General features: G+C 32.0%; 1 protein-coding gene across 1 annotated transcript; it reads left to right on the plus strand.

Annotated features, from left to right (window-relative positions):
- The first annotated feature begins 3,434 nt into the window (after positions 1-3,434).
- LOC126779107 (segmentation polarity homeobox protein engrailed-like) lies at positions 3,435-23,338 on the plus strand. Its single transcript, XM_050502949.1, has 3 exons — positions 3,435-4,373; positions 22,250-22,341; positions 23,013-23,338. Exons 1-3 carry the CDS (start codon positions 3,605-3,607, stop codon positions 23,241-23,243), a joined length of 1,092 nt encoding a protein of 363 aa, XP_050358906.1. The 5' UTR covers positions 3,435-3,604; the 3' UTR covers positions 23,244-23,338.
- Positions 23,339-24,465: the final 1,127 nt, after the last annotated feature.

The raw sequence follows: 24,465 nt of genomic DNA on the forward strand, positions 1-24,465 counted from the left end.
CTAATTCCACTGAAACTCTATCACATGTGTATTCCACCAATCCGCATTGGAGCAGCGTGGTGGAATAAGCTTCGTACCTTCTCCTCAAAAAGGGAGAGGAGGCCTTAGCCCAGCAATGGGACATTAACAGGCTGTTACTGTTGTAACTATTACGCTGTGATTACCTTGTGTTGTCAACAAAAATTGGTAACACAATCAGACATTGCGGTGTGATACACAGCCCATTTCAACTCCAAGGGGTCAAGACAGACAAACAGCTTTGACCTTGACTTAACGCGATATCATTGGTTCTGTGATATTCACTATTCGTGAAAAAATGGTGTTTTGAATGTCGGTGGTGTTGCTATCGGAACTTTCGAAGTGATATTAAAGACGATATATAATGTGTTAAGTGGAATAGTGTTGGATTATTATTATTTTTCAGCCTTGCACTACTGAACGAAAGCCCATAGAACGCCAGCCATTCTGATCTTGGGCGGTCCGCATCCATCCCGTACTTGCCGTCTTTTTTAAATGTAAGGGGAGGCGACTACCTAGGCTCCCTACCGTCAACCTCACCTGCTCGTGGTACATCCTGCTAATCAACGAACGAGGCTCTGGCGACCGAAATCGTGGCGGTATAACCACAAAATGCTAGAATCCGAAAATGCAAATCCTGATAGCGGGCAGCAGCGCTGTTAGTGAAAAAATTTCAGCCACTGCGGTCACCAACCCGCCTGCCAAGCGTGGTAACTACGGCAAATACCCCTCTATGAGCGACGACACAAATTCACGGTTGTATTATATATATGTGTAAGATATATCAAGAACTGTTTGTAAAGCTGTACAGCAGAACCAGTGTAGCTATCGTAGGGCCTGATGATGCAGTGCACCAGGTCCCCGGAGCTCAGTTGCTAGAGAGCTAACCTAACCTCAGCTTTGAAAAGGGAGAAGCAGAAAAGAAAAAAAGAAAAAAAAAGTTCTTGTGTGAACGGAGAATTATATTAAAAATCGTTTTTTCCCCTTTTTTCACCTCATCTCTATAATAAATATTCTGTATTGTCATGTGCGTCGTTGTCTTTTTGTTCCCATTTTCTTCTATTAAACACATAGATTCCACCCCTCATAGAGACGACGTATGGATATAGCCTACTAGGTATAAATTGAACTCACTGATTCCTACTCTTGTTCTTATCTATAAATTTGAAGGCCAATATAACTTATATGCAAGCTACGCGGAATCCCCTCCCTCTCATCCCCTCTGATGAGGGCCCGATTCTTTCCTTATGCACCGGGGCCCTTGTCCATCTAGCTACGCCACTGAGCAGAACTATTAGGAAATCGCATTGACTATACAAATCTGAGTTTTATTTATCGTTACCCCCTCTCTTTGACCAGCATTGTGATATTTCCTATTAGCTGTATTTACAGCAACCGTAACAGCCTGTGAATGTCCCACTGCTGAGCTAAGGCCTCTCCCTTTTTGAGGAGAAGATTTGGAGCTTATTCCACCACGCTGCTCCAATGCGGGTTCGTGGAATACACATGTGGCAGGATTTGGTGAAATTAGACACGTGCAGATTTCCTCGCGATATTTTCCTTCACCGTCAAGCACGAGATGAAATATAAACAGAAATTAAGCACATGAAAGCTGTATCTACTTACGCAATATTCTGAAAACAATATTTTTACGTACTACATTCAATATGTCTATTTATTATTATTTATATATATACTATATATATATATATATATATATATACTATACGTGTATGAAAAAAATCATAACGATCAGATGAGTTGTTAAGTCGTGAAATCGTAAAAAATAAACATACTTTTACATTTATAATATTACTCCTTTCTTTGTCGCACTTCCAAAAAATGGAATTCCTTACCAGCTCACGTGTTCCCCTCCTCTTACAACCCGGGTTCCTTCAAACGAGGCGTGAAGAGGCATCTTGCGGGCCGGCAAGGCGGGGGCGGCTAGTGCAGAACATTCTTCCGGACTGCACTAGCCGTCGTCGCGTTTGGACTCTACTACCACTTACCATCAGGTGGAGTAGTCATTTGCCATCCCAGAAATATAAAAAAAATCAATAAAAAAATTAGTAGTTACCACCATGCGATACTGATGCGTCCGACTAGAAATTAAGAGGGTACCCCTTATTTTTTGGTTTTCATATACACTTTTATCTAGGAGGGTGGGGGGGGGGGGTCGTTAGGTTCCGTATAAGCTTTTTCCGACGTAAAGAGAGGTATTTTAGTACTTACTTTATAATACAAATAGATCCAAAAAATCTTCAGAATTGGCGGCTTATTGATAGTGTAACGGACGCCAGTGTATTGACCACCTACACTAAGGTGGTCAGTGTCAGTGTCTTACTTAGATATGTAGAGTTATTTTCGCAAAACCAAAATGTAGGTAGATTTTTTCAGACAAAACTTCCATAGCCTGAAATTAGTAGATATTTCATTTAGTGTCAACCCTTCTTGGAGGGGGCTTCCTCCCCACCAATATCTTCATAAGAAATCTCAAAAAATTGCTCTTTTTTATTGAAAAAGTTGGCGGACGAGCATATGGGCCACTGATGGTAAGGTCACCAACGCCCATAGACATTGGCATTGTAAGAAATGTTAAACATCGCTTACATCGCCAATGCGCCACCAACCTTGGGAACTAAGATATAATGTCCCTTGTGCCTGTAATTACACTGGCACTCACCCTTCAAACCGGAACACAATAATACCGAGTACTGTTGTTTCGCGGTAGAACATCTGATGAGTGGGTGGTATTCAGACGAGCTTGCACAAAGCCCTACCACCAGTAAAACAAAAACATTGAAATTAACGTTGCAAGCTATATAACTGCTCTATATAAAAAATAACTCAATAAAGGGAAAACTGTTTTCAATCCAACGTCCACTTTAAAATATACTATCAATTATTTTTTATTAAGTTAAAATAACACGGTATTTAACTTAATAAAACAATTTTCAAAGTATCAAAACTAGTCCATTAACGACACACTATAAATTCACATATATACAACATAATTACACGCAATCGGGCAATTTGTAAAAAAATATACCTAAATATCAAATAATTTTAACACAAGATGGCGTCCTCTATCAATATAATAATTCTGTCAAACTTTAATTGAAATTCTGCGCCGCGTTCAAAGCGCCCGCAGTATTATTGATACATTACGATCCCGCGAACGAGCCATAGCAATTTACAACTAAATACACAATCAGGTTAAATCAATTGTCGTTATTCCCTCCCTCTCTAACCGCAGAACATTCGCAACCGAGCGAAAAAGATAGAACATGTTTTCCGTCGCGCAATGCAGCACGGTGACGCCTACAAATGCAATGTGGAAGGGATGGAAATCTTGTTTGTTCTAGGGCGTGTCTTTTGTGAGGCGCGTGGGGCGCAGTCGTCCGGTGGCCGCCGCCGCGAGCGCATTGTCGCGTCAAAATTTGACATTTCAATCTGACAGCGGCTGTCACGGTTCGAATTTTAAAAACAGTGCGATTAAGAAGTCATGATCCATTAATATTAATGCGATACAAACGCGTCTGACATTGCGTATCAATAACAATCGTTCCGTGATTTTGATATTGTGATGGCGTTTGAAGATCGTTGCAGTCCGAATCAGGCGAACAGCCCCGGTCCGGTTACTGGAAGAGTTCCGGCACCGCACGCCAACCCTGATAACATGAGCTATTGTTCACCGAGTCAGTACACCTGTACTACGATCGATTCGAGATTTGATAGATCGAACATGACTGTCGTCAAAGTCCAACCAAATTCACCGCCTCCGAGTCCAGATCATAATCAAAACGAGATGGAATACCAAAACTACTACAGACCTGATACGCCGGACGTCAAACCGGTTCTACCAGCTGACAGGTTCGATCCGGACAAACGAAACCGTCAACAGCCGCCAGCCTCGATAGCGTTTTCAATCAGCAACATCCTTCATCCCGAATTCGGTTTGAACGCGATTCGAAAAACTAACAAAATCGAGGGCCCGAAAGCCGTTGGACCGAATCACAGCATTCTCTACAAACCGTATGATCTATCGAAAGAGTATTCGAAATTCAATTTTGAATATTTGAAATCGAAGGATGATTTTGGCGCGCTGCCGCCGCTCGGCGGCTTACGTCAGACGGTTTCGAACATCGGCGAAATTCAAAAAGAGAAGGAGGTATCAAAGAGTATGGAGGTACAAAAGAGGCCAGACTCTGCTAGTTCTATGGTCTCGTCGACGTCTAGCGGTGCTTTGTCCACGTGTGGGAGTACAGATACAAACAGTCAGACGTCACAAGGAAACGCAAACTTATGGCCTGCCTGGGTGTACTGCACTAGATACAGCGATAGACCTAGTTCTGGTGAGTATTTTTGACATTTGTTTTTTTTTTATATAAATTAGAGCGTCAATGTGTCAATGTGTTGTTTTGTTTTTCTTTTTTCTTTGGCATAATGTTATTACGCCTTTAGTCACACTGTTTCTATTCTAATATGATCGTTATTTTGCTCTGATAGAAAAAATAAAAATAGCGTTGGTCCTGTTATGTTATTTATTTTGAGTAACACGCAACGTATGTACTGTACATACAATAATATATTAGGTACTGAGTACATACTAAACTTACAATTTCTATTAAAAGCTGCAGTTATTTTTATAATTGCTTAGTTTTTATTTTAAATATATCGATATTCATTTCAATTTTTATTAGAACGAGTTTCAACGAATACTAAAATATTATAATTGATTATAAAGTTTGATTTATCGCTTAATTTGTTAAAATAAAATCATTCATTTAAATTTTTATTAAATCAGCTAAATATATTCAATATAAATAACATCAGCTAAATATTTAAAAATATAAACATACTTATACAGTTTTATTCACCGTTATACATAACGAGTGAGCCAGTGTAATTCGTAATATCTCATATACTGGTGGTATATCTTACTGGTGGTAGGGCTTTGTGCAAGCTCGTCTGGGTAGGTACCACCCACTCATCAGATATTCTACCGCAAAACAGCAATACTTGATATTGTTGTGTTCCGGTTTGAAGGGTGAGTGAGCCAGTGTAATTACAGGCACAAGGGACATAAAATCTTAGTTCCCAAGGTTGGTGGCGCATTGGATATGTAAGCGATGGTTGACATTTCTTACAATGCCAATGTCTAAGAGCGTTGGTGACCACTTACCATCAGGTGGCCCATATGCTCGTCCGCCTTCCTATTCTATAAAAAAAAAAAATATATATATATATGTTTACAAATTATGAAAACCGGAAATTATTGATTCTTTAACATGAAATAGCCATGCCAATCACCTCCAAACAGCTGTAGATATTCTTATGGTGAGTGGGCTATTATACAGACTAATGAATAAAAAAATACAAATTTCCTAAACATTCACACTATGCGTAACACGGAGTCAAACCAGCGACCTTTGATCAATATTCTCAATCCACAACCCTGATAATTATGTATTTATTAAAGACTAATGAAGTTGTAGGTCTTATCTTGCATAATTGCCTGAGCAAATTACGATACAGTTTTTTCGTTCATAAATCATGTATATGAAATTGTACTTGTTCGCATATAGGGGGTAAAAAATGTTAGAAAAAATAAAAAACGAGTTATTTTCAAAGCGAGTCTTATTAGAATATTTTATGTTATTATTTGTTTCATTGGATTAAAACAAATCATATCAAATCAACAAAAATTATACTTTTTACAATAATAAACGTGAATAAAAAATATATCGTTTGTGTTTTTTCTACTTTTTAATAATTTATTAACAATTTGATACTAGAAATAAAAATAAAATAATCATTTCAAGCTTCCGTCGTAATAAACTTAATCAAACGTTTTCAGGGCTAGGTGTACGCAATTATAATAAAGTCCCGCAGTCTATACTTGAGTTGCCACTGTGCAGGCTTCGATTAGTTATAAAAAATAATCTTATTAGTAAAGCCTAATACTCTGTTTCTGAATATATATCTGACAAAAATGCGTGAATACAATGTTTGCTGGATTTTATATGGAATTTATACTTTCTATTTAAAAAAAAAGGGCGAAAAGTTACTTGCCGGTTCTTCTTGATAGAGTCCATATTTCAAAGCGGTGGTATCGCTTGAATATTCAAAAATCTATTTTAATAAAAACATTATTCAATTAAATTTACTTATTAGATAATTATTAATAATAAAATTATGTTTCATTGTTTCGTATTAAAACTATTATAAGTTATGATGGACAGTATTTGTTTTCAGTCTATTTTAAATATGCTAAAAGATAAGTTAACAATAATAGATTTTAACTTTCACTAAAATCAAATTAGAAAGTTAAGTAAACAAATGTAAGGTTTTTTTTAATGACACACTTTGGGAATAATAAGATGACGCCGTAGCACTGAAATTGAGACACAAAAAAAAAAAACAAGAAATCACGTAAAAAAACCCGCGAATTCGCTTCGCGGCTTTTTGAGCCTGTGGTTACTTTACCAAAGCTGTGGCTTACGATAATGATTATGATGGTACCGAAAATTATAATGTATAGTTTATTCGAAAAACAATAATTGAATTTGTCATTACATTTTTTTTAATATGCTTCTGTAAATATTAATACATCTTCTAAAACTTAATAAATATAACATATTATATATATTTTTGCTTTCATTCGATTTATTTATACAAGTTAATATAGTAAGTACATTGCTTTTCAACCTTTGCTTTTAAGCTGTAAGAGTGAAGCCGTCGGTTGTCATGACTCGTGAAAAAAAAAAACGTGTTTTATAACACAATTTAGCCAGATTTAAATCCGTGTTTTTAGTAATAATCCATATGATATAATAATAAATATAATTAGTATATCCACAAAACTATTTAGGAGGTATATTGATTGATTATACAAATATGTTATAGGAACATTTGACGGTATGGTAATTTAAATTGGCATTAGATATATCTGTAAGCTTGTCACCTGGGATGAGCGTACAGGAACTCTGAGAAAATGGCGCAAAAATGTCAATAGCTATTTCCTAGGATACACATAGCATTTTGATTTTTAATAATATGGTAATTATTATTTATATAACATAAAAAAAGCTCATGGATTACTTTTTGTCAGCGAGTCCATCGTCACAATAGTGCGTTTAGATCCTGTTGTTCGTTTTTTTTTGTTATTTTTTTCATATTGTGTTAACAAAGAAAGCATAGGTCAATAATTTTTATTATTTATTTTATTTTATGTTAACGCGATACTTTGTGAATATGTTTTTTTTTTATGTAATGTATGCTACCTTTTAATATGTATATTGTTAGTGTTCCTATTAAATAAATAAATAAACAAGAACTAAAATGCAATTTATGAAAAATGAAAGCGTTTACCAAAGGGCACTGAAGGCAATCTCTCTACCAAGGGCCAGAGCCCTTACATTGATATCACAAAATGGATTTAGTGACCTGTGATTGAGGTTATTTATCTAGTAAAAAAAAAACAATATTTCCCAAGTTAAGTTTGGCGCCACACATATCTCTGAATGTTTATTAACTGTGAAATAGATTCCTCCGATCATGATAAGCTTGCCATATGGTAGTTTGAACAGTCTGTTTGCGCACGCAAACCTCTACTATGTTTGCTGTGCAATTGGATACTGAAACTTATCTTTACCGCGGTGACAATTTTTTTTTTGTTATATTGTCTTGTGTCCACAAACGTCCTTCCGTTTGTGTCTTATAGTTCTTTGAATTCATGCAACATTAAAATCTATGTTTTTGGATTGCAAATTTATTATTTTGTCTACATCTTGTTTTGTGCCAGTTGAACTTAGTGGGGAACTATATGGTACCACCAAGTGGTACGCTTATAAATGTAAAGTTATCTCTTAGCTTAAAGTAAGGCTACCATATCGTGTTACTATCTTGTTTACCGTCTTCTCACAAATTTTGTAAATGATTCGTCTGATACTGGACATAGGTTTTTAATTTAGAAAAGGCTTGCAAATCGGTCACGCGATGGCAAGCGATCCCACCATAGACATTGGCATGTTACAAGTGTCACCGACATTGGGAACTGATATGTCCCTTATGCCTGTAGTTACTCTTCAAACACAACAATACAGTCCTTTGTGTGTTTTTTTTTTTCATTTCGCTCCCTTAATTGCATTGCTATCTGGCGGTAGAAAACTTGATCAGTGGACGGTACCTGCTTACCATGTAGCTAATCACAAACACTCGGACGTAATATGACGATGAATGTTAGGTGTTACCAGCTCAGAAAAAAGGTACAAAGCTTACCTAACTGTATCATTGCAACATAGTAAAATATATATTCAATAAAAACGATTTAATGTACGTATTATACATTGAATTATACAGGGGTTCAAGGCGTTTTAAATTATACGCGTGACGACAAAGTATCGGACCTGTTTAACTTATAAAATAATCTTTAATTCATATGAATAATTACATCTCAATACACTATGGCTGTGTCTGATCAGCTGTTTTAAGGTTTTCTTTTACTAGTTCGATATATAATATTATTTTCAGTTTAGAATGTTCTAGAAGCGTCCCGTTTAAGGTTTGTTCCTTTTTTTTTTTGAATGTGTGAAAGGTGCTTCTCTTACAGAGTTTCTTCTTAGTAATTATTAACTCTAGTTCCATATTTAAATTGTTTTTTTTTTGTGACAAATGTGTTTTATTCATAGCGTTCTGTTTTTAACGCTGGTTCTGTTTAAATTGATAGTCTTAAATTTTTTTTAAATTGTTGAAGTGATATTGCAGCATTTCTTCTTCATACTAAGTATATTTAAATCCGTTTTTTTTTTTATTTATGGAAGATGTAAGAATTGTAACGTTCCTCGTTAACATTTATTCTATGTTTGAATATATTTTTATGTGTGCTTTATTTGTAGTGCTTCTTATTGATACTAGGTCCATTTAAATGGTTAGGTTTTAATTTATTGTGCTGTATGAAAGGGTCTTTAGTGGTAGCGTGTGAGCTTTTTTGTAATTAAGTATTATATTTTAGAGTTCAATTAAGGGAGCGAAATTAAAAAAAAAACACACACAAAGGACTGTGGAGAATATAATGAATAATAAGAGAGCAATAATAATCGATTCTATAAAACTTCACCTTTCAAAATTTGTTGATTCAAGTTAAATTCAATTACGAAAGTATACCGCGTTAACTGGCATGTCGTTGATTGTTATCTATTATTTTGAACGCGACTATAAAATGTCAGCGAAAAAAAAAACAAAACGGACTGATAGCATCATTGATATTTCATATTCCGCCATCTTGGTTACAAAAGGTGTTTATCAATTTTAATTGAACCTTCAGAAAAATTTCATTCGAATTCGTTTTAATTTTGTGTAAACGATATTATATTGTATTAATTATTTTGCCAAGTTGTGAACGTTAATATTTTGATTAGCAATTGTCAAACGCATAATATGATAGATGACACTTCACATACAAATGTTTTTTTTTTTTAATTTATTTATTTAAAATAGGTAAACAGACAAGCTAATGATGACAAGTGACATTGACCAATCACCAATGCGCCGGCAACTTTGGAAACTAAGATGTTATGTCCTTTGCGCCTGTTATTACACTGACTCACTCACCCTTCAAACCGCCAAGTTTAAATAACAATTATTTTTTTGGCAGCATTAAAATCGACTTAAGCCACAATACCAAGAGGCATATAAAAAATATTTATCATCCAATTTAACATTCAATTCTAAGCAGAATCTTCTTCTATAAAGATTAAAAACTTTTAAGATTTTTATTATAATCAGACTCTTGTGTCTGTAAAAAGACTCACTAGACTTTTAAATAGGATAGTATATCTTGTCTGGATATTGTCCTAATACTATATTAGGAAAATATGTTAAAAAAAATGTTAAGCCTGTACTAATCCAAGATGGCGTTGGCGCCTTATTGACAGCTGTCAACTTGACAAGACATGACAAGTGAGAAAAACATTATGTATTAATAAAATATTATTTTTATTTCGTTTGAAGTACCGTTTGTATGTATTACGTATTATATTACCTTCCGTACATTATATATTAGTATGACATTTTATGCATCTGTCTATATATATTTTGGTATATTATTAAAACCTATTTAAGCGAATTATCTTCGAAAGAACATTCTTATTAGAATCTATATTTGTTGTATGTCTTATATCGCCCTTACATAGGAGCATATTCCACTATGCCATCTCAATATGAGTAGGCGTATGTATCTGTGGACATATAAGCAAGAATCCTTACGAATTTTTCTTTCACTGTGACTTCGTTCAAACGTCAGATGAATAACAAATTAAGTACATTAATATTCAGTTGTATCTAACTGGATTAAAAAAAAACCACTTATTTTATATATCCTGGGACATTATTCACACACGTCCATCTGATCCCAAACTAAGCAAAGCTTGTACTATGGAAAGCAGACAACTGATATACTACATATACTACTTTTTTTTTGTAAATACATACTTATATAGATAATTACCCCCAGACTCAGGACAAACAGACATGTTCATTCACACAAATGTCTGTCCTGGGTGGAAATAGAACCCACAACCGTCGGCGTGAAAGGCAAATGTCTATTAACCACGCCAACCGGCCCGTCAATTATTAATTAAAATCATTTTCTATATATAACAAATAACAACGGGGGCTAGCACCATGAAAATTAGCATACGGTTTTTTACACAGCAGGTTAAGTTACCTAAGTTAGTATATAAAGACGATGAAAGTTTGTATGTAAAACCTTCATTTTTAAGATACAGTTATGAAAATTGGTATTTAGCCAACATGTCACACATTCATAATTAAATTTTATATTTCAATAAAGTAATTTACTAGTTATTAATAAAAAATAACAAATAAAAAAACCTGTTCACGCTATCCATGAAAGTATAAGAAACTTTTTTAAATAAAACTCCTTGTGTAACTTTCGTTAATAAAAAGAATACTTCATTCATACTAACAGCCGCCTCCCACAGATGTCATATCGCAGATTAAAAAGATAACCAATGACAATATAATTACGTTTTATTCCGTTCCAATTTTAAATGATCACTTTCAAAACTCGTTCGCTAAAGACGAACAAGTTTTTTTATAAGGACTTTGCACACTTGTGTATGAAATGTTATGCTTATTAAAAATAAATTGTTAATTAATATGTAAATATTTACTAATAGTTTCCACAATTGCCACAGATAATTAAATATTAAAATATTTAAATAGCTTTAATGTTCTTCTATTCAATAATTTCTTAATTAACACACGAAAAGATTTATTGAACTTAAATTCTTGTTCAATTTATTTCGTGTTTTTTTTTAATATAGACAAAGATATTATTCATACGTCTAACTTAACAGATAATATAATAATCGTACGTTTGTTTGTTTTCAATTCAATTATAACGGTATTAAATTTATAATTACAGAGTAAACATGTTATTAGCCAAGTTTGTTAAAGCGATAAGTTGAGGAAGGCTTTGAACAGAAATAAATAACAGAAATGCCATCGTTCTATTAGCTTCGTAACTATTTTAATTCTTGTTAACATATTAAGATACCAGCTTTTATTCGTAACTATGTTGGTTATGACAGTGTTTTATCTGTAACCGTATGCCTAGATATAACGCCGCAGGTCCCGAAGTCCTGGGTTCGAGCCCCAGGTCAGACCGATAATTTTTTTTTGGGTTTTTCTGTCGAAGAATCTCAAGAGCCCGGAGCTTGTAAGTTGGAAGTCCCGCGCCTCGGAGTGCAACTGTGTTTGCGCACACCCTTGTGCATTATACTACTTACTGTACAGTTGGTTAGTCAAACTTGAGCTGGCTGCCGTGGACAAAATCGATCAGGACCTCGTCATATATGTAACCTGTATACTGAAAAGTTTTTTTTAAATTAATCGCTGTCTGGGTTATGTTATGATATATATTATAAAAACAGTTTCACCAATATCGATATAGTGGATTTTGGTTTTAAAACGTAACATATACACATAAAATAATATAATAAATACATATTGATATAGCTTATTAAGATATTACTTTATTGCGTTTTTGCTTTTAAACTTCAATATGTCAAGTTTTATTTTTATTTTTTATTAATAGACTGTGATGTAAATATGGTATGGTAAACTGTCCCCTTCCCATTGATATTAGCATTTAATGCGCTGGCAACAATGGGGTCTAAGATATGATCCTTGTACCTATAATTACACTGGCTCACTCACTATTCAAATGAGAATAGCAATATGACTGTTTTGTGGTAGGACATCCTTAGTCACTACTTCTTTTTTAAATATATCCAATAAGAATTTCGTTCTATATTAAATACTAATAATCTCAGTTCTCTCTTTCTGTCTTTATCGAGTTGACATTCGAAAGAAGAAGACAGCATTGTTTAACAAATCACCCCCTTAAAATTTATAGGTGAAGTATAATAAGATACAATCACACGTCCGTGTTGAGTTGTCATAAATTTGACATTAAATTTATTTACGTAGTCAGCCATCTTGTTCGTTGACACGCCCCGTGTTATTAAACGTAATTATTTTTTATCTGTGGTAATTGTATTTAAATTTTAATACGTAATTTTTACTTTAAGGTTGCTTAATATATGTATATATAAATGTACATATTTTATAATTTATATATGAAATTGGCTTTTATTTTAAATCTAAAACCTAACAAAATAATGTTGATTTGCTCGCAGTGAGCAGTTGGTGGGTTATTGGTGATGTATTGAATATTTCTCACGGTGCCAATGTCTGTTAATGGTGTTGTACACTTACCATCAGGCGGCCTATCTATAGTATAAAACCACCTACCTATTATAAAAAGACCCTTGCATACCAAATAATAATAACGATCAATTATAATAATTTTTTAAACTGTAATTAAATACTTTTTTAAATTAATTTCCACGTATTTTTTTTATGTTAAAACGTTTAAAGTTCTAATTGCTTATCGTAAGCTTGAAAACCATGGCATCGACGGAGCAGGTGTGACGATGTCACGGACGAGACAAAAAAACTTTAAGAGATGAAGACGTCAACAGATCACCCATTCCGTCTGTCCGAATACAGTCAGACGGACAAAATTTTATATATGTAAACAATGTAACAAATAAAACTTATAAACTCATATATTAATCGGTATAGCAACATTATTCTTAATGTCAAAAAAAAAAATGGTTCAAATACAAACATTAAATATTTATAGTAAGTAAAGGATTGGAATATTTTTTTATCTTTAAGTAGATGTTATCTGTATCTATCTATATTGATGGACAAATATCTGTGTGGGTGTATGTGCGTATGTGTGTGTACTACTCACTCAACAGTTATTTTACCGTTGGACAATAATACTAAGTACGATTGTGTATGTTTAAAGGGTGTGAGCTTAGGGTATAAGAGATCACCACCGCCGATAAACTTTAGCATCCATTTATTTCTCTAGGATGACATACGCCAACATGACATACATTAATAATTACAAACTAATAGGTCTAAGGGTAAAAGTTGCCATACTTAAGGTAACCGTGACATGCAAAAATGACATTAGCATTGTAAGAAATAAAACATCGCTTACATCGCCAATGCGCCACCAACCTTTGGAACCAAGATGTATGTCCCTTGTGCCTGTAGTTACACTTTCACGATTCACACATACAACAATAAAAAGTATTGGTCTTTGGAGGTAGAATATCTGAAGAGCGGGACCTACCCAAAATCTTGTGCCCTACCAAGTAAAAGCTTAACATATATCGAGTATTTTACATGGAAAATTAGTTAGACATAAAATTTGATTACTAAAACGATAAATTATATATAGACAAAATATAAAGATATTTAAAGATAGATAAAAAAGGAAAGTAAAACGTACTTAATTATGTTGATGCCGGCTATTAGAAGTCTTACTTATATGTAGTTATTATGTAATCATGCTATATTAAGAATTCGACGCCATTTTGTACTGACAGGAATAAACATTTCCCGATATTATCTTAACGGATTCGACGTTAATATAAAGTTTTTTGTTTATTTTTTATAATATAACTAACTGGTTACGTTTGAAATCGGTGTTGGATTTTTTTTTTAATATATAGGCAAGCGCTTGACTGTTATCACTCGTAATGGAAAGTGTAGATACTGACTAAGGTGGAGGGTGCCTGGATATTTATAGTTCAATGTCACTTATTATCTATATTTTTTTTAATTTTAAATTGGAATCGATACCATAAAATACCTACTTGTAATGTCTGTAAATAAACCTTTTCTGCTAACCGTACTCATATACAAGCATTTCGATGTATTTAATTGGTGTGATCATTTCTGGCTACTGTGACGACTGCTTTTGAGAAACGTAGGGACGGGATACGTATTGATTGAATTGTCGATAAAATTTAATACATAATTAATTTAAAATAATTATTGCACATATTTAAACGATGTGTTCACTACATACTGTGGTACTCGTAGCCATTTACAAACATAAGATTAAAACGCAATCACGATGTAGAGTTCTTGTTACATTTTTTTTTTTAATTTTCCAACCAATTAGCCGAGCGTAAATCAAATAAATCCGTATTGTAAAATCGGTTCACCGTAATCGACTAATTATACACTAATTACTATAATCAACACCAAATACGGCCGCGCCATTTGAATAGAATGCATGCAATGCGTTCGTTTGCTGAATTAAAGCAAAAATATAACATATTCCATGTATTAAGTATTCGAGTCTTGGGAATTTTACCTAATTAAACGTTTCCGTTGGGAATTATTGTAATAATTAGAAAATTCCTTGTTGTAACTGTATATACGTCACTAGTTTATCGAGTCGATAGAAGTGATGTTTTATGTTAAAAAAACTGATGAGCTTTTCTATTGCTTGTTGCTTGGCAAGTCTAGTTTTCGTCAGAGCATCACGGTAGCATGCGAAAGCGATCCCGTGGCGCTCCTACTTAAGACGGAAAGAGTACCGCTGATTTTTTAGTGGGTATTCCGATGTTCGGGGCGCACTCGGCGCCCTGGACACCGGTGAACCCCACATACCCCACCACTGTTCCCTTGGGGGAAACGTGTAACGCGTTTTTCCAGCGTCAAAAAGAAAAGTCTAGTTTTAATACAATTTGTATGATTTATTAGATATGAAATTAAGATGATCTAGATAAGTTTCAGCACACGGCTTCGCCCGCGTGTGACGGTGAGGGATAGGTGTTAGGTGCCCTGTGTAACTCTAACGTGTATGCAAAATCACGATGATCGGTTGAGTATTTAACACGTGAAAGCTTAACAAACAAACAGACTCATTTTCGCGTTTATAATATTAGTAAAGATTGGCATCTCATTGGCGAAACTCTTTCTATATAAATATCAGCCAGAAGTTATCATGTACAAAAAGTTAGCTTAAATCTTAACATACGTCAATTAATTATATACTTTATACTAAAGTATCTATGTTTTATATTATTTAACATAACTAGACTAAGCTTACTTAATTATATAATAATAATAATAAAATCATTTATTTCGAATAAACAGAGATAATAAATACAAGGCAATAAATAGTAAAAAGACAAAAATTACAATAATAATATTTTACATATTATAAATAATATTAAATTAATTCGAATTAAATTATAATACCAAATTAAAGTAAAATTAATTAAATCAAAATAAAAATTGAATTAAATCAAATCAATCAATAATGTAATTAAATCAATCATTAATCTTCCACCAACCTGCACTGGAGCAGCGTGGAATAAGCTCCAAACCCTTTCCTCAAAAAGAGAGAGGAGGCCTTCAGCCCAGCAGTGGGACATTCACAGACTGTTACAGTAATCAATAATGATTACTTTTCATTTGGGAGTGACTGGTGTTAGGTAAAAGAAGTAGTATATATAACCCTTTATAGGGGTTCAGGCAGTTCAGTGGCTTAACCGTAAAAGCGCAACAGAGTTGCTGTCGCATTTATAACATCAGTATACATTACTTACATATATAAAAAAACCTTAAGAATATTAAGAATTTGTTACATACCAAAGAATTATTTAAATAAATAATAATTTACTAAATTTTATATCAAACATATTTAAAAGCTAATTTCAATAAAGGCACGTTACTATCGATAAATGTAACGCAATCTATCGACAGAGCCCACCACTATCCCACCTACCGGGAACCGGCCACCAAGTTTTACGGTTTTTCTCTTAAAGCATTCGTTAATAACTTGATCTCAAACTGTCTTGCTATTTTTTTATAATCCAACATTCTATACTTTAATACGATCATTTCGTCTCTACGTGAGTAATAACGCTTAAATACTCAAATGTGTGTATATATATACTTTGTCCGTCTTTGTGTAATCTTTTTTTATTGAGATTGCTGAGAGTCACACTTTTCTATATCTAACAGCTTGCAACGTTTCATTATGTAACGATTTACTTTAAGACTTGCCAGTCTTCTTACCTATAAATAAAATTTAAAAAAAGATTGTGTTTTTTTTTTATCAATATCGTTTAAGAATTTGTTAACAGATAAAGTCGAGTAAGTAACGTTGTTTCGACAAAATCAACGTTAATAGCGCGGCATTGTTGCACATCACTAATGTTGAACCGATTTTGGTGAATGTAAATTTCCTTGATGCCATTTTAAGGATAATGGATATATAAATGTATATCTGTCTGTTCGTGACTTGATTACTCGTGATTAATTTACTTTTTCATTTTTATTTTTTTTTCATTTAATTATGTGAATTTTATGACCGTTTCTTTGTTTGGTATTATTAGTTTTATTTAATCTGTGATTTTTGGTAATAAGTATATTTATATACAAAATAATATTTTTTGTTTTTGATTAACCCTATAAGAATTAAATTTAAAACGATTATTTTCGATATTCGACGTATTTGAAATACTGTTTAAAAACAAAACAGTAATTTGCAATTTGGCTGAACAGTTTGGCTGAATAATCGGCTTTTTGGTCCTATACGAATATTCGTTGCAACATTTAAAAAAAATGGTTTCTAATCGTTAAAACATTATACTTGTATTTGAAATAAAAACCTACTGATTCTATTTTTAAATAAAAAAAAACTTGTAATAAAAACCACGAAAAAGCTTTTACACCTGTTTTTTTAATCTACAATATTGTGCCTATTACGTAACACACCCTATCATCATACCCCTGCTTTAAAGAAAAATCAATTTCATGGACTTAACCAGTTCAAAGGAAATACAGCTTTATCTTTAAAAGAATAGAGTCTATATTAGTATATTAATCTTTACCATATTAAACTGTTCTAAAATGTACAAAACTAAACCTTATAGCGCTGCCTTAAAGTGGATTTTTATTTGTTGATAGATATAAAATTAAGTCCTTAAATGTATTGAAAAGTGATTCTTAAAACAAAAGTACAAGTTTGAAAATAGAACGATTTTTCGTTTATTGAAAGCATGCTTAAGCAAGACTAAATCTTAAATCGTTCTGTTAAGGTCTATTTTGGAATGTGTGAAAACATTCGTAACACGCAGTGAATATGTAATAGAATTCATGGAGGTGTTAACGATGGATGCGGTATTTTATATTATTACACTTTTTTTAAATTATTACAAAAAAAGGCTTAAACTGTTTAAGATCGCATTTAAAATTCTTTAAACACATTAATTGTTGACAAAGTTCATAAAAATAAATGGAGTTGTAAGTCAGAAATATTTCATAATGTGAATTAAGGACAGTAATAATAATTAAAGTGTAGCAATGAAAAATTTACTTATTAGAAAAATGTATTTAAAAATAATAATAAGCTCTTTTATTAATAAAAATAATAATACCGTGTCCATTATTACCTCTGTATTTCCTAACTCCATAAAATCAATGTACTTCAATAGTTACAAATGCGTGAATGTTCAAAGATTTTTTTTTTATCCTAAGAACAGAGAAATTTATAGAATAGCTATGGTATAGAAGAATATTTTGTTCTTTTTTTTAATGATATTTATTTAAGTACTTAATAATAATCTTTAAATAACACTGTACACCGTATAGAAATTTACGAATTAAAATTAAATAGACATAAAAACACTTCACTTCAACATAAGATCATTCCATACATAATGCACTCCTTTTAAATATCTCTCCAAAATAAGACAAGATTTTTAACATATTTTAAGATTTTTCAAAATAACACCACCAAAGCTATGTGACTTGAATGTAATTTAACATTTATGTCTTACTTGGAATAACGCCATTTTGTTATTTAACGTCAAAATGGCGAACAATTATCGAGCCGAGAGAATGAATTATTTCAACGAATTGTGACGTCATAATCATTGCTATACAATGTGTTTAACCGTGTCTTTGTTCGCTTTTAAAATAAATAATTATTCTAGTATTTAATAAAATAAATTTGTTGTATGTAGATATTATACATGGGATATTATAAATACACAGCCATGTATAATGTATGTTTGCTCACAAACGCTTGCACTGAAATATCTCCAAGACTAGTAATTGTTTCCGTTAAAAATGGCCTTAATCTATAATGAGTAACACACAAACAAACTTTATAGTTTTATTATATGATTATGACAATTAACTATATTTAGTGAACTTTGTTGTTTAAATTCTTTCAAAATAATTAAATGTTTGCACGGAATATTGTTTTGTTTTGCACAGTTAAACGTAATTATAGTTTTATTAATAAATTTTTGCGTTGTTATATTATTAAATAGTTTATCGTCTCATTTATATCATTTAAATTATTAATATTCAACCTTAGACTAGACATTCCAGTATCGTTATATTTTTAATATGTTTCGTAGCTATTGAACTTTTGTGTTACCAATAAAAAAAATTGAAATAAAAGAAGACAGTAATCAACAAAATCACATATATAATTATTTTGTACATAAAAAATTTAAATAATTTTAAAAATTTCATTAAGTACCAGAGATACAAGAGTATTTCTCCATAATGTTGTCTATCACTGTGAAACGTTTCATCAAATCTGTTCAGTAATTTTCGTTTGCTTAAAAAAGTATTCTTATGTTCGCTTAATACGTTACTTGCTACCAAGTAAGCCCCAAGTGCAAGTCCGTATAGGCAAACAGTAATACTTGGTATTATTGTGTTCCGGTTTGAAGGGTGAGTGCCAATGTAATTACAGGCACAAGGGACATAACATCTTAGTTCCCAAGGTTGGTGGCGCATTCAGGATATAAGGACCTGTTTATAGTTCTTACAACGCCAATGTCTATGGGCGATGTTGACCATTTACCATCAGGGGGTCCACTTGCACGTCCGGCTATCTATTTTATAAAAAAAATTATAATGAACGGACACAACTGTGAAGGTTTTTTTATATATGTATATATATAGAAGAGTGGAATTTATTAAATACATCTGTTGTAAGTGGTAACAATAGTACGTTGAAAGATCGGTAGCTGGGTGTAATTATATACTTAATGACTTAATTACAACAATTACTTATTACATTTATAAAGAAAATTGAAATGTCAATTTTTTTATATAATACGTTTTTAATGACTTACGTGTAAATCTATTATTCCAAATAAATTAATGACTTTCATGTACCTATATATATAGTAAAAACATTTTTTTTTTTTTAATTTAGTTTGTTTGGCAAAGTTGAAAATCTGTTATTCTATAAAAATAAAATAATGACTGTGTAAAATTTTTCGCTTAAAATCGACAATAAATATAAAACAAACCAAATTTAAGGGGTTATAGGGTAACAACCACAAGGACATCCCTATAAATTGTCGCCATTACACTAACGAGCAGGGATGGTATGTTAATATGTAAACTTACACAATTTGTCAGTGCATTTTTATTTTTAACCACTAAGTGTTATTGCTTTAACTTAACAAAATGTAAAGTAGGGGGAATTTAATAACCTAGATAGTAATATAACCTACTTTTTAAAAACAAAAATAATATATTTTCTAACAGAAGGTCCATAGATTTTATAATAATTATAAACATAAAAAAAACTTTCAGAATATATTCTATTTCAATTTAAAATTTCGAATATTTTTTTACATGGTTAATTCTTATCAATGTATGTACAATTGTGAATTTAAAAATAGAACGTTTTAAAATAAAGTCAAAGGTATTTAAACGGTTAAAGAACGCTCGGAAAGCAATATTTTTCCGCGTCCAGAAACATTACGCCTCGTTACGGAAAATCCTTTATTTCAAGAGTTTGTTTAATTAAAAAGCCGAATAAAAAAACTAACTGCCCGCTTTTATCGGGTGATGAACGGCCCTGAAACATACACACGCTAACACACAAAAATAAACCTTATTTGAATGCGATAAAACTTAATTTCTATCATCGTTTATCACGCGCTCGTTCCATTTTTCAAACTCTAAAAGATTTGTGTTTACACCATTTCCTGTTCTATTCTTAAAGCAATAAAACTCAGAATTCATTAAATATACATCGTTTCCATTTCAAAAGATTTTCCCCAAGCGAATTTGAATCGTAAAACTGCGTAGTAAAATTCAGAAGCGTTAAATGTGTCGCTAATAAAATTGTTTAGTCTTAAAACGTAATAAGTCAAATCAATTTCACGGCAATTCGAGTCTTGATGTAATTAATGTAAAGGTCATTGTAGCATGTTAGGTAGATTCACTTCATAAAGTCAACGATACGTGTCAACCGAATGATGTGAAGAATTAAAAACATCACACAAATTGCAATTTTAAATTTGGAATAAAGGCAGTTCCATTTCAAATTAAATTTATCAATTCTATAGCAAAATAAAATCGATACCAGCGCATCTTCAATCTACCTTTATCTGACTGTACAGGAAAGCGCAAAAGTGTTTATAGCCTGTTCCTCCGCTGATAGGGGTTCCCGCGTAAAGATTTATTACGAGTACACTCGCACGCTAAACTGCGATCCTTCGCCGCAGATAAAATAAAATTTAGTGTTCAAATATAAGCTACTCCCACACGCATGGGACTATAACACTTACGTTAACGAAATGAGGTTGAATATATGTATTAATTATTAAAAAAAACTCTTTCATGCTACCGTATTTAAATTGTAACGTTTTGTGATTAAAATCATTTCAGTTTTATTACATTCGTGTAATGAAAATATCATATAATTTCATATAATTTTTCGTAATTTTTTTTTTAATTTTAAGCAATGGTTTAAGCTTGTAATAAAACGTAGTATTAAGTATATTGTTATAACAACTCAATTAAATTATGGTAATTAATTTGAAACGTAACCACTATTCGCGATAAGGATTTTTATTGTAAAACTTAATTAGTTTTTATATGTATATTTATAGCTAGCATTAACAGATTTAATCAAAAGCAAATCATTTATATTACATTTATTTGTATGTTATCTTTAAGAACTTAGCACTATGTTTGAAAAAAAAAAAACTAGTGCATTCTACTTTGGTATTAACAATTATCATAATTATACATAATTAAGCGGTTCTACGTGTAGGGCGGACTTAAACATGATATTTTATTATGACTTTAGTCAATAATCGTTTTAAAAAAGTACTTCTGATTGTAAAATGTTACAAAATATGTCAAGTTTCAAAATCTATGATCGAAAATGTATTTCTGTATAATATAAAATTATTTTATTCATTGGCAACACGAAATAATGTGTATTAAACAATGTTTTCCGTTATTTTATCGTAATTATACAACATAAATGGTTATTCTGTTTTCGGATAGACGCCATTTTGTAGTAGATAATGACCGCTAATTAAACATCGTTTATTTGACTTCCATTTTTAAATTTTAACGGAAATTTAATTTTTAAGTGGTTTGAGTTTGTTTTAATAAGCATTTCTTATATTTTCGTGTTTGATCGTGACTTTGTCGGCAAATATTTGTTTATTATTTTCTGGTACTCTATTTTATTTTGCAAGAAAATCTTCATGGCGAGTTTTACTAAAATGAGTACAGTAATATTAATGCGTTATTTGGCTTTTATTTCAAAAATGTCTCATATCTTTGATCTGATAAATAATCTTATGTATTATATTTTTATTATATATTTGTAATATATGTATTTAATTAGTAAAAACTAGTAACTACTTAAAATCTTGCCGGTTATATTCATTAGAATCTTAATTGCACCGGTGATAGGTTTACGTTTAATTGAATTAAATTAATTAAATTGTTAATATAAAAAATGTTTCATTGTCATCAGGTCCTAGAAGTAGAAGAGTAAAGAAGAAGACGCACCCAGAAGAGAAGAGACCGCGAACTGCGTTCAGTGCTGCACAGCTCGCTAGATTAAAGGTGAGTTCATTGACCTGAGTACGGATAACTCATTATATACATATCAGTCTAAACTTTGAGCCGGCGGTTGACATCGTAAAAATATCCTTTAAGCAGAAAATTGAGGAAGAACTATACTGAGTACCAAGATTCTTACTACATATTTAAAGAATATTATTTCTTTTTATATATATTTTAAACGTATATACAAGAAATGCAGTGAAAACTACAGAAGGTATTACTTACTAGCCCCCGTGTATGTAGAGTATCATCATCAAATTCCGACTTTTTTTTTTTTATAGAATAGGAAGGCTTACGAGCATATGGGCCACCTGATGGTAAGTGGTCACCAAACGCCCTTAGACATTGGCATTGTAAGAAATGTTAACCATCGCTTACATCACGAATGCGCCACCAACCTTGGGAACTAAGATTTTATGTCCCTTGTGCCTGTAATTACACTGGCTCACTCACCCTTCAAACCGGAACACAACAATACCAAATACTGCTGTTTTGCGGTAGAATAATTATATATTTAAAATTATTATTTTCTTAAGGGTTTTATTGGGCATTATATAAACTAACCTATATAGATATATAAAATTGTCTTATCGCATATTAGTCATATCCTCTTCAAGTCTTGACGTTTGTATAAATATAAAACTTCAGCTAATAGCATCTATTGTCCACAGCACGAGTTCGCTGAAAACCGCTACCTAACCGAGCGTCGGAGACAAGCCCTCGCTGGAGAACTTGGTCTCGCAGAGGCCCAGATCAAGATCTGGTTTCAGAACAAGCGAGCCAAGATTAAGAAGGCAACTGGACAAAGAAACCCGCTAGCCATGCAACTTATGGCCCAAGGGTTATATAACCACAGTACAGTGACGGAGAGTGATGAAGAAGAGGAAATCAGTGTGACGTAAACACGATAATTGTGACGTAGTGACGATTTCCTGGCTTGTTGTTAATATGAACTTGGCCGTTCCAGCTACTGTACAACCTGATTTGTTTTAAATGATTAAAAAATATGCTATTTGAATTTCGAATACTAGATTCTTTAAAGTATCTTTTTTTTTAAGAAGAATCTTGTTGTGTTTATTTTTATTGTTAAATTATTTTTGAAATAGAGTTATTGTGAAGTTTATAATGAAAATTAAACTAGTATTCATTATTATTGTATTTAAAATGAAAATATTAGTGACGGAATATAAAAAAAATACATAAACGATAACCGTCTCTTATAATACCTTGACTTAATTGTCAAAATAGAAAAAAACAAATCTGTCAAAAATGTAGTTGAATTTAATCTGTAATTAAAATTAAAAATAGAACACATTAGAATGTAACAAAATGGTTCCTGTAATATAGTTGTAGATTAAAATAATATTTATTACACAATAATTGATTGCGTTTGTAAATCATGTCTATATGCCGTCCTTTTCTCGCATATTAAAAATTGAGACAAAACATAAAAATAATGTTCAATATATGTAATAAAAATAAAAATATTGCAACTTTGTTTAAGCAATTTTGACAGACATGTTAAGTTTTAATAACAATATTGATAAAAAAGTAAATGTCCCATTGCTATATTATTTAGAGCGTAACCCATCACACCATATTTAATCCTGGTCAGATAAGACTATTCAAATAATTTGTAAAATTAGCTAATGCCGAGTATTATGTATTATTGTCAGGCCTCAATGGTGGTAGGGCTTTGTATAAGCCGTTCTGGGTACCACCCACTCGTGTATTCTACCTACAAGGGTTGGTTAATGGTCCATCATCATCCGTACCTACAATAACAAAAAGCTACTTATTTTTATATATCCACTGACAGGAGTAAAGGTAAATAAACAACTTCTACCTTGAAATGTCATGACGTCATTGGTAGAGGTCTAAAATAGTCTACGACATTAATTATGCATTCATGGCGTGAATATTTAATGTCAGCGAAATGATCGGAACTTCGGAAGTAAAATTAAATTGGATACAAGTAGTTAGGAACAGTTCTATATTATATATAAATATATATTAACCAAGAACTGTTTGTAGTGCATAATATAGGAGAGCTGTTAGAATATGTTAAAATAATATTTAAATATTTTTACTCATGTCATTGAAATCATAATATAAACGCGAAAG

This window comes from Nymphalis io, chromosome 28, assembly GCF_905147045.1.
Source record: "Nymphalis io chromosome 28, ilAglIoxx1.1, whole genome shotgun sequence".
In the NCBI taxonomy this organism is placed as follows: Eukaryota; Metazoa; Arthropoda; class Insecta; order Lepidoptera; family Nymphalidae; genus Nymphalis; species Nymphalis io.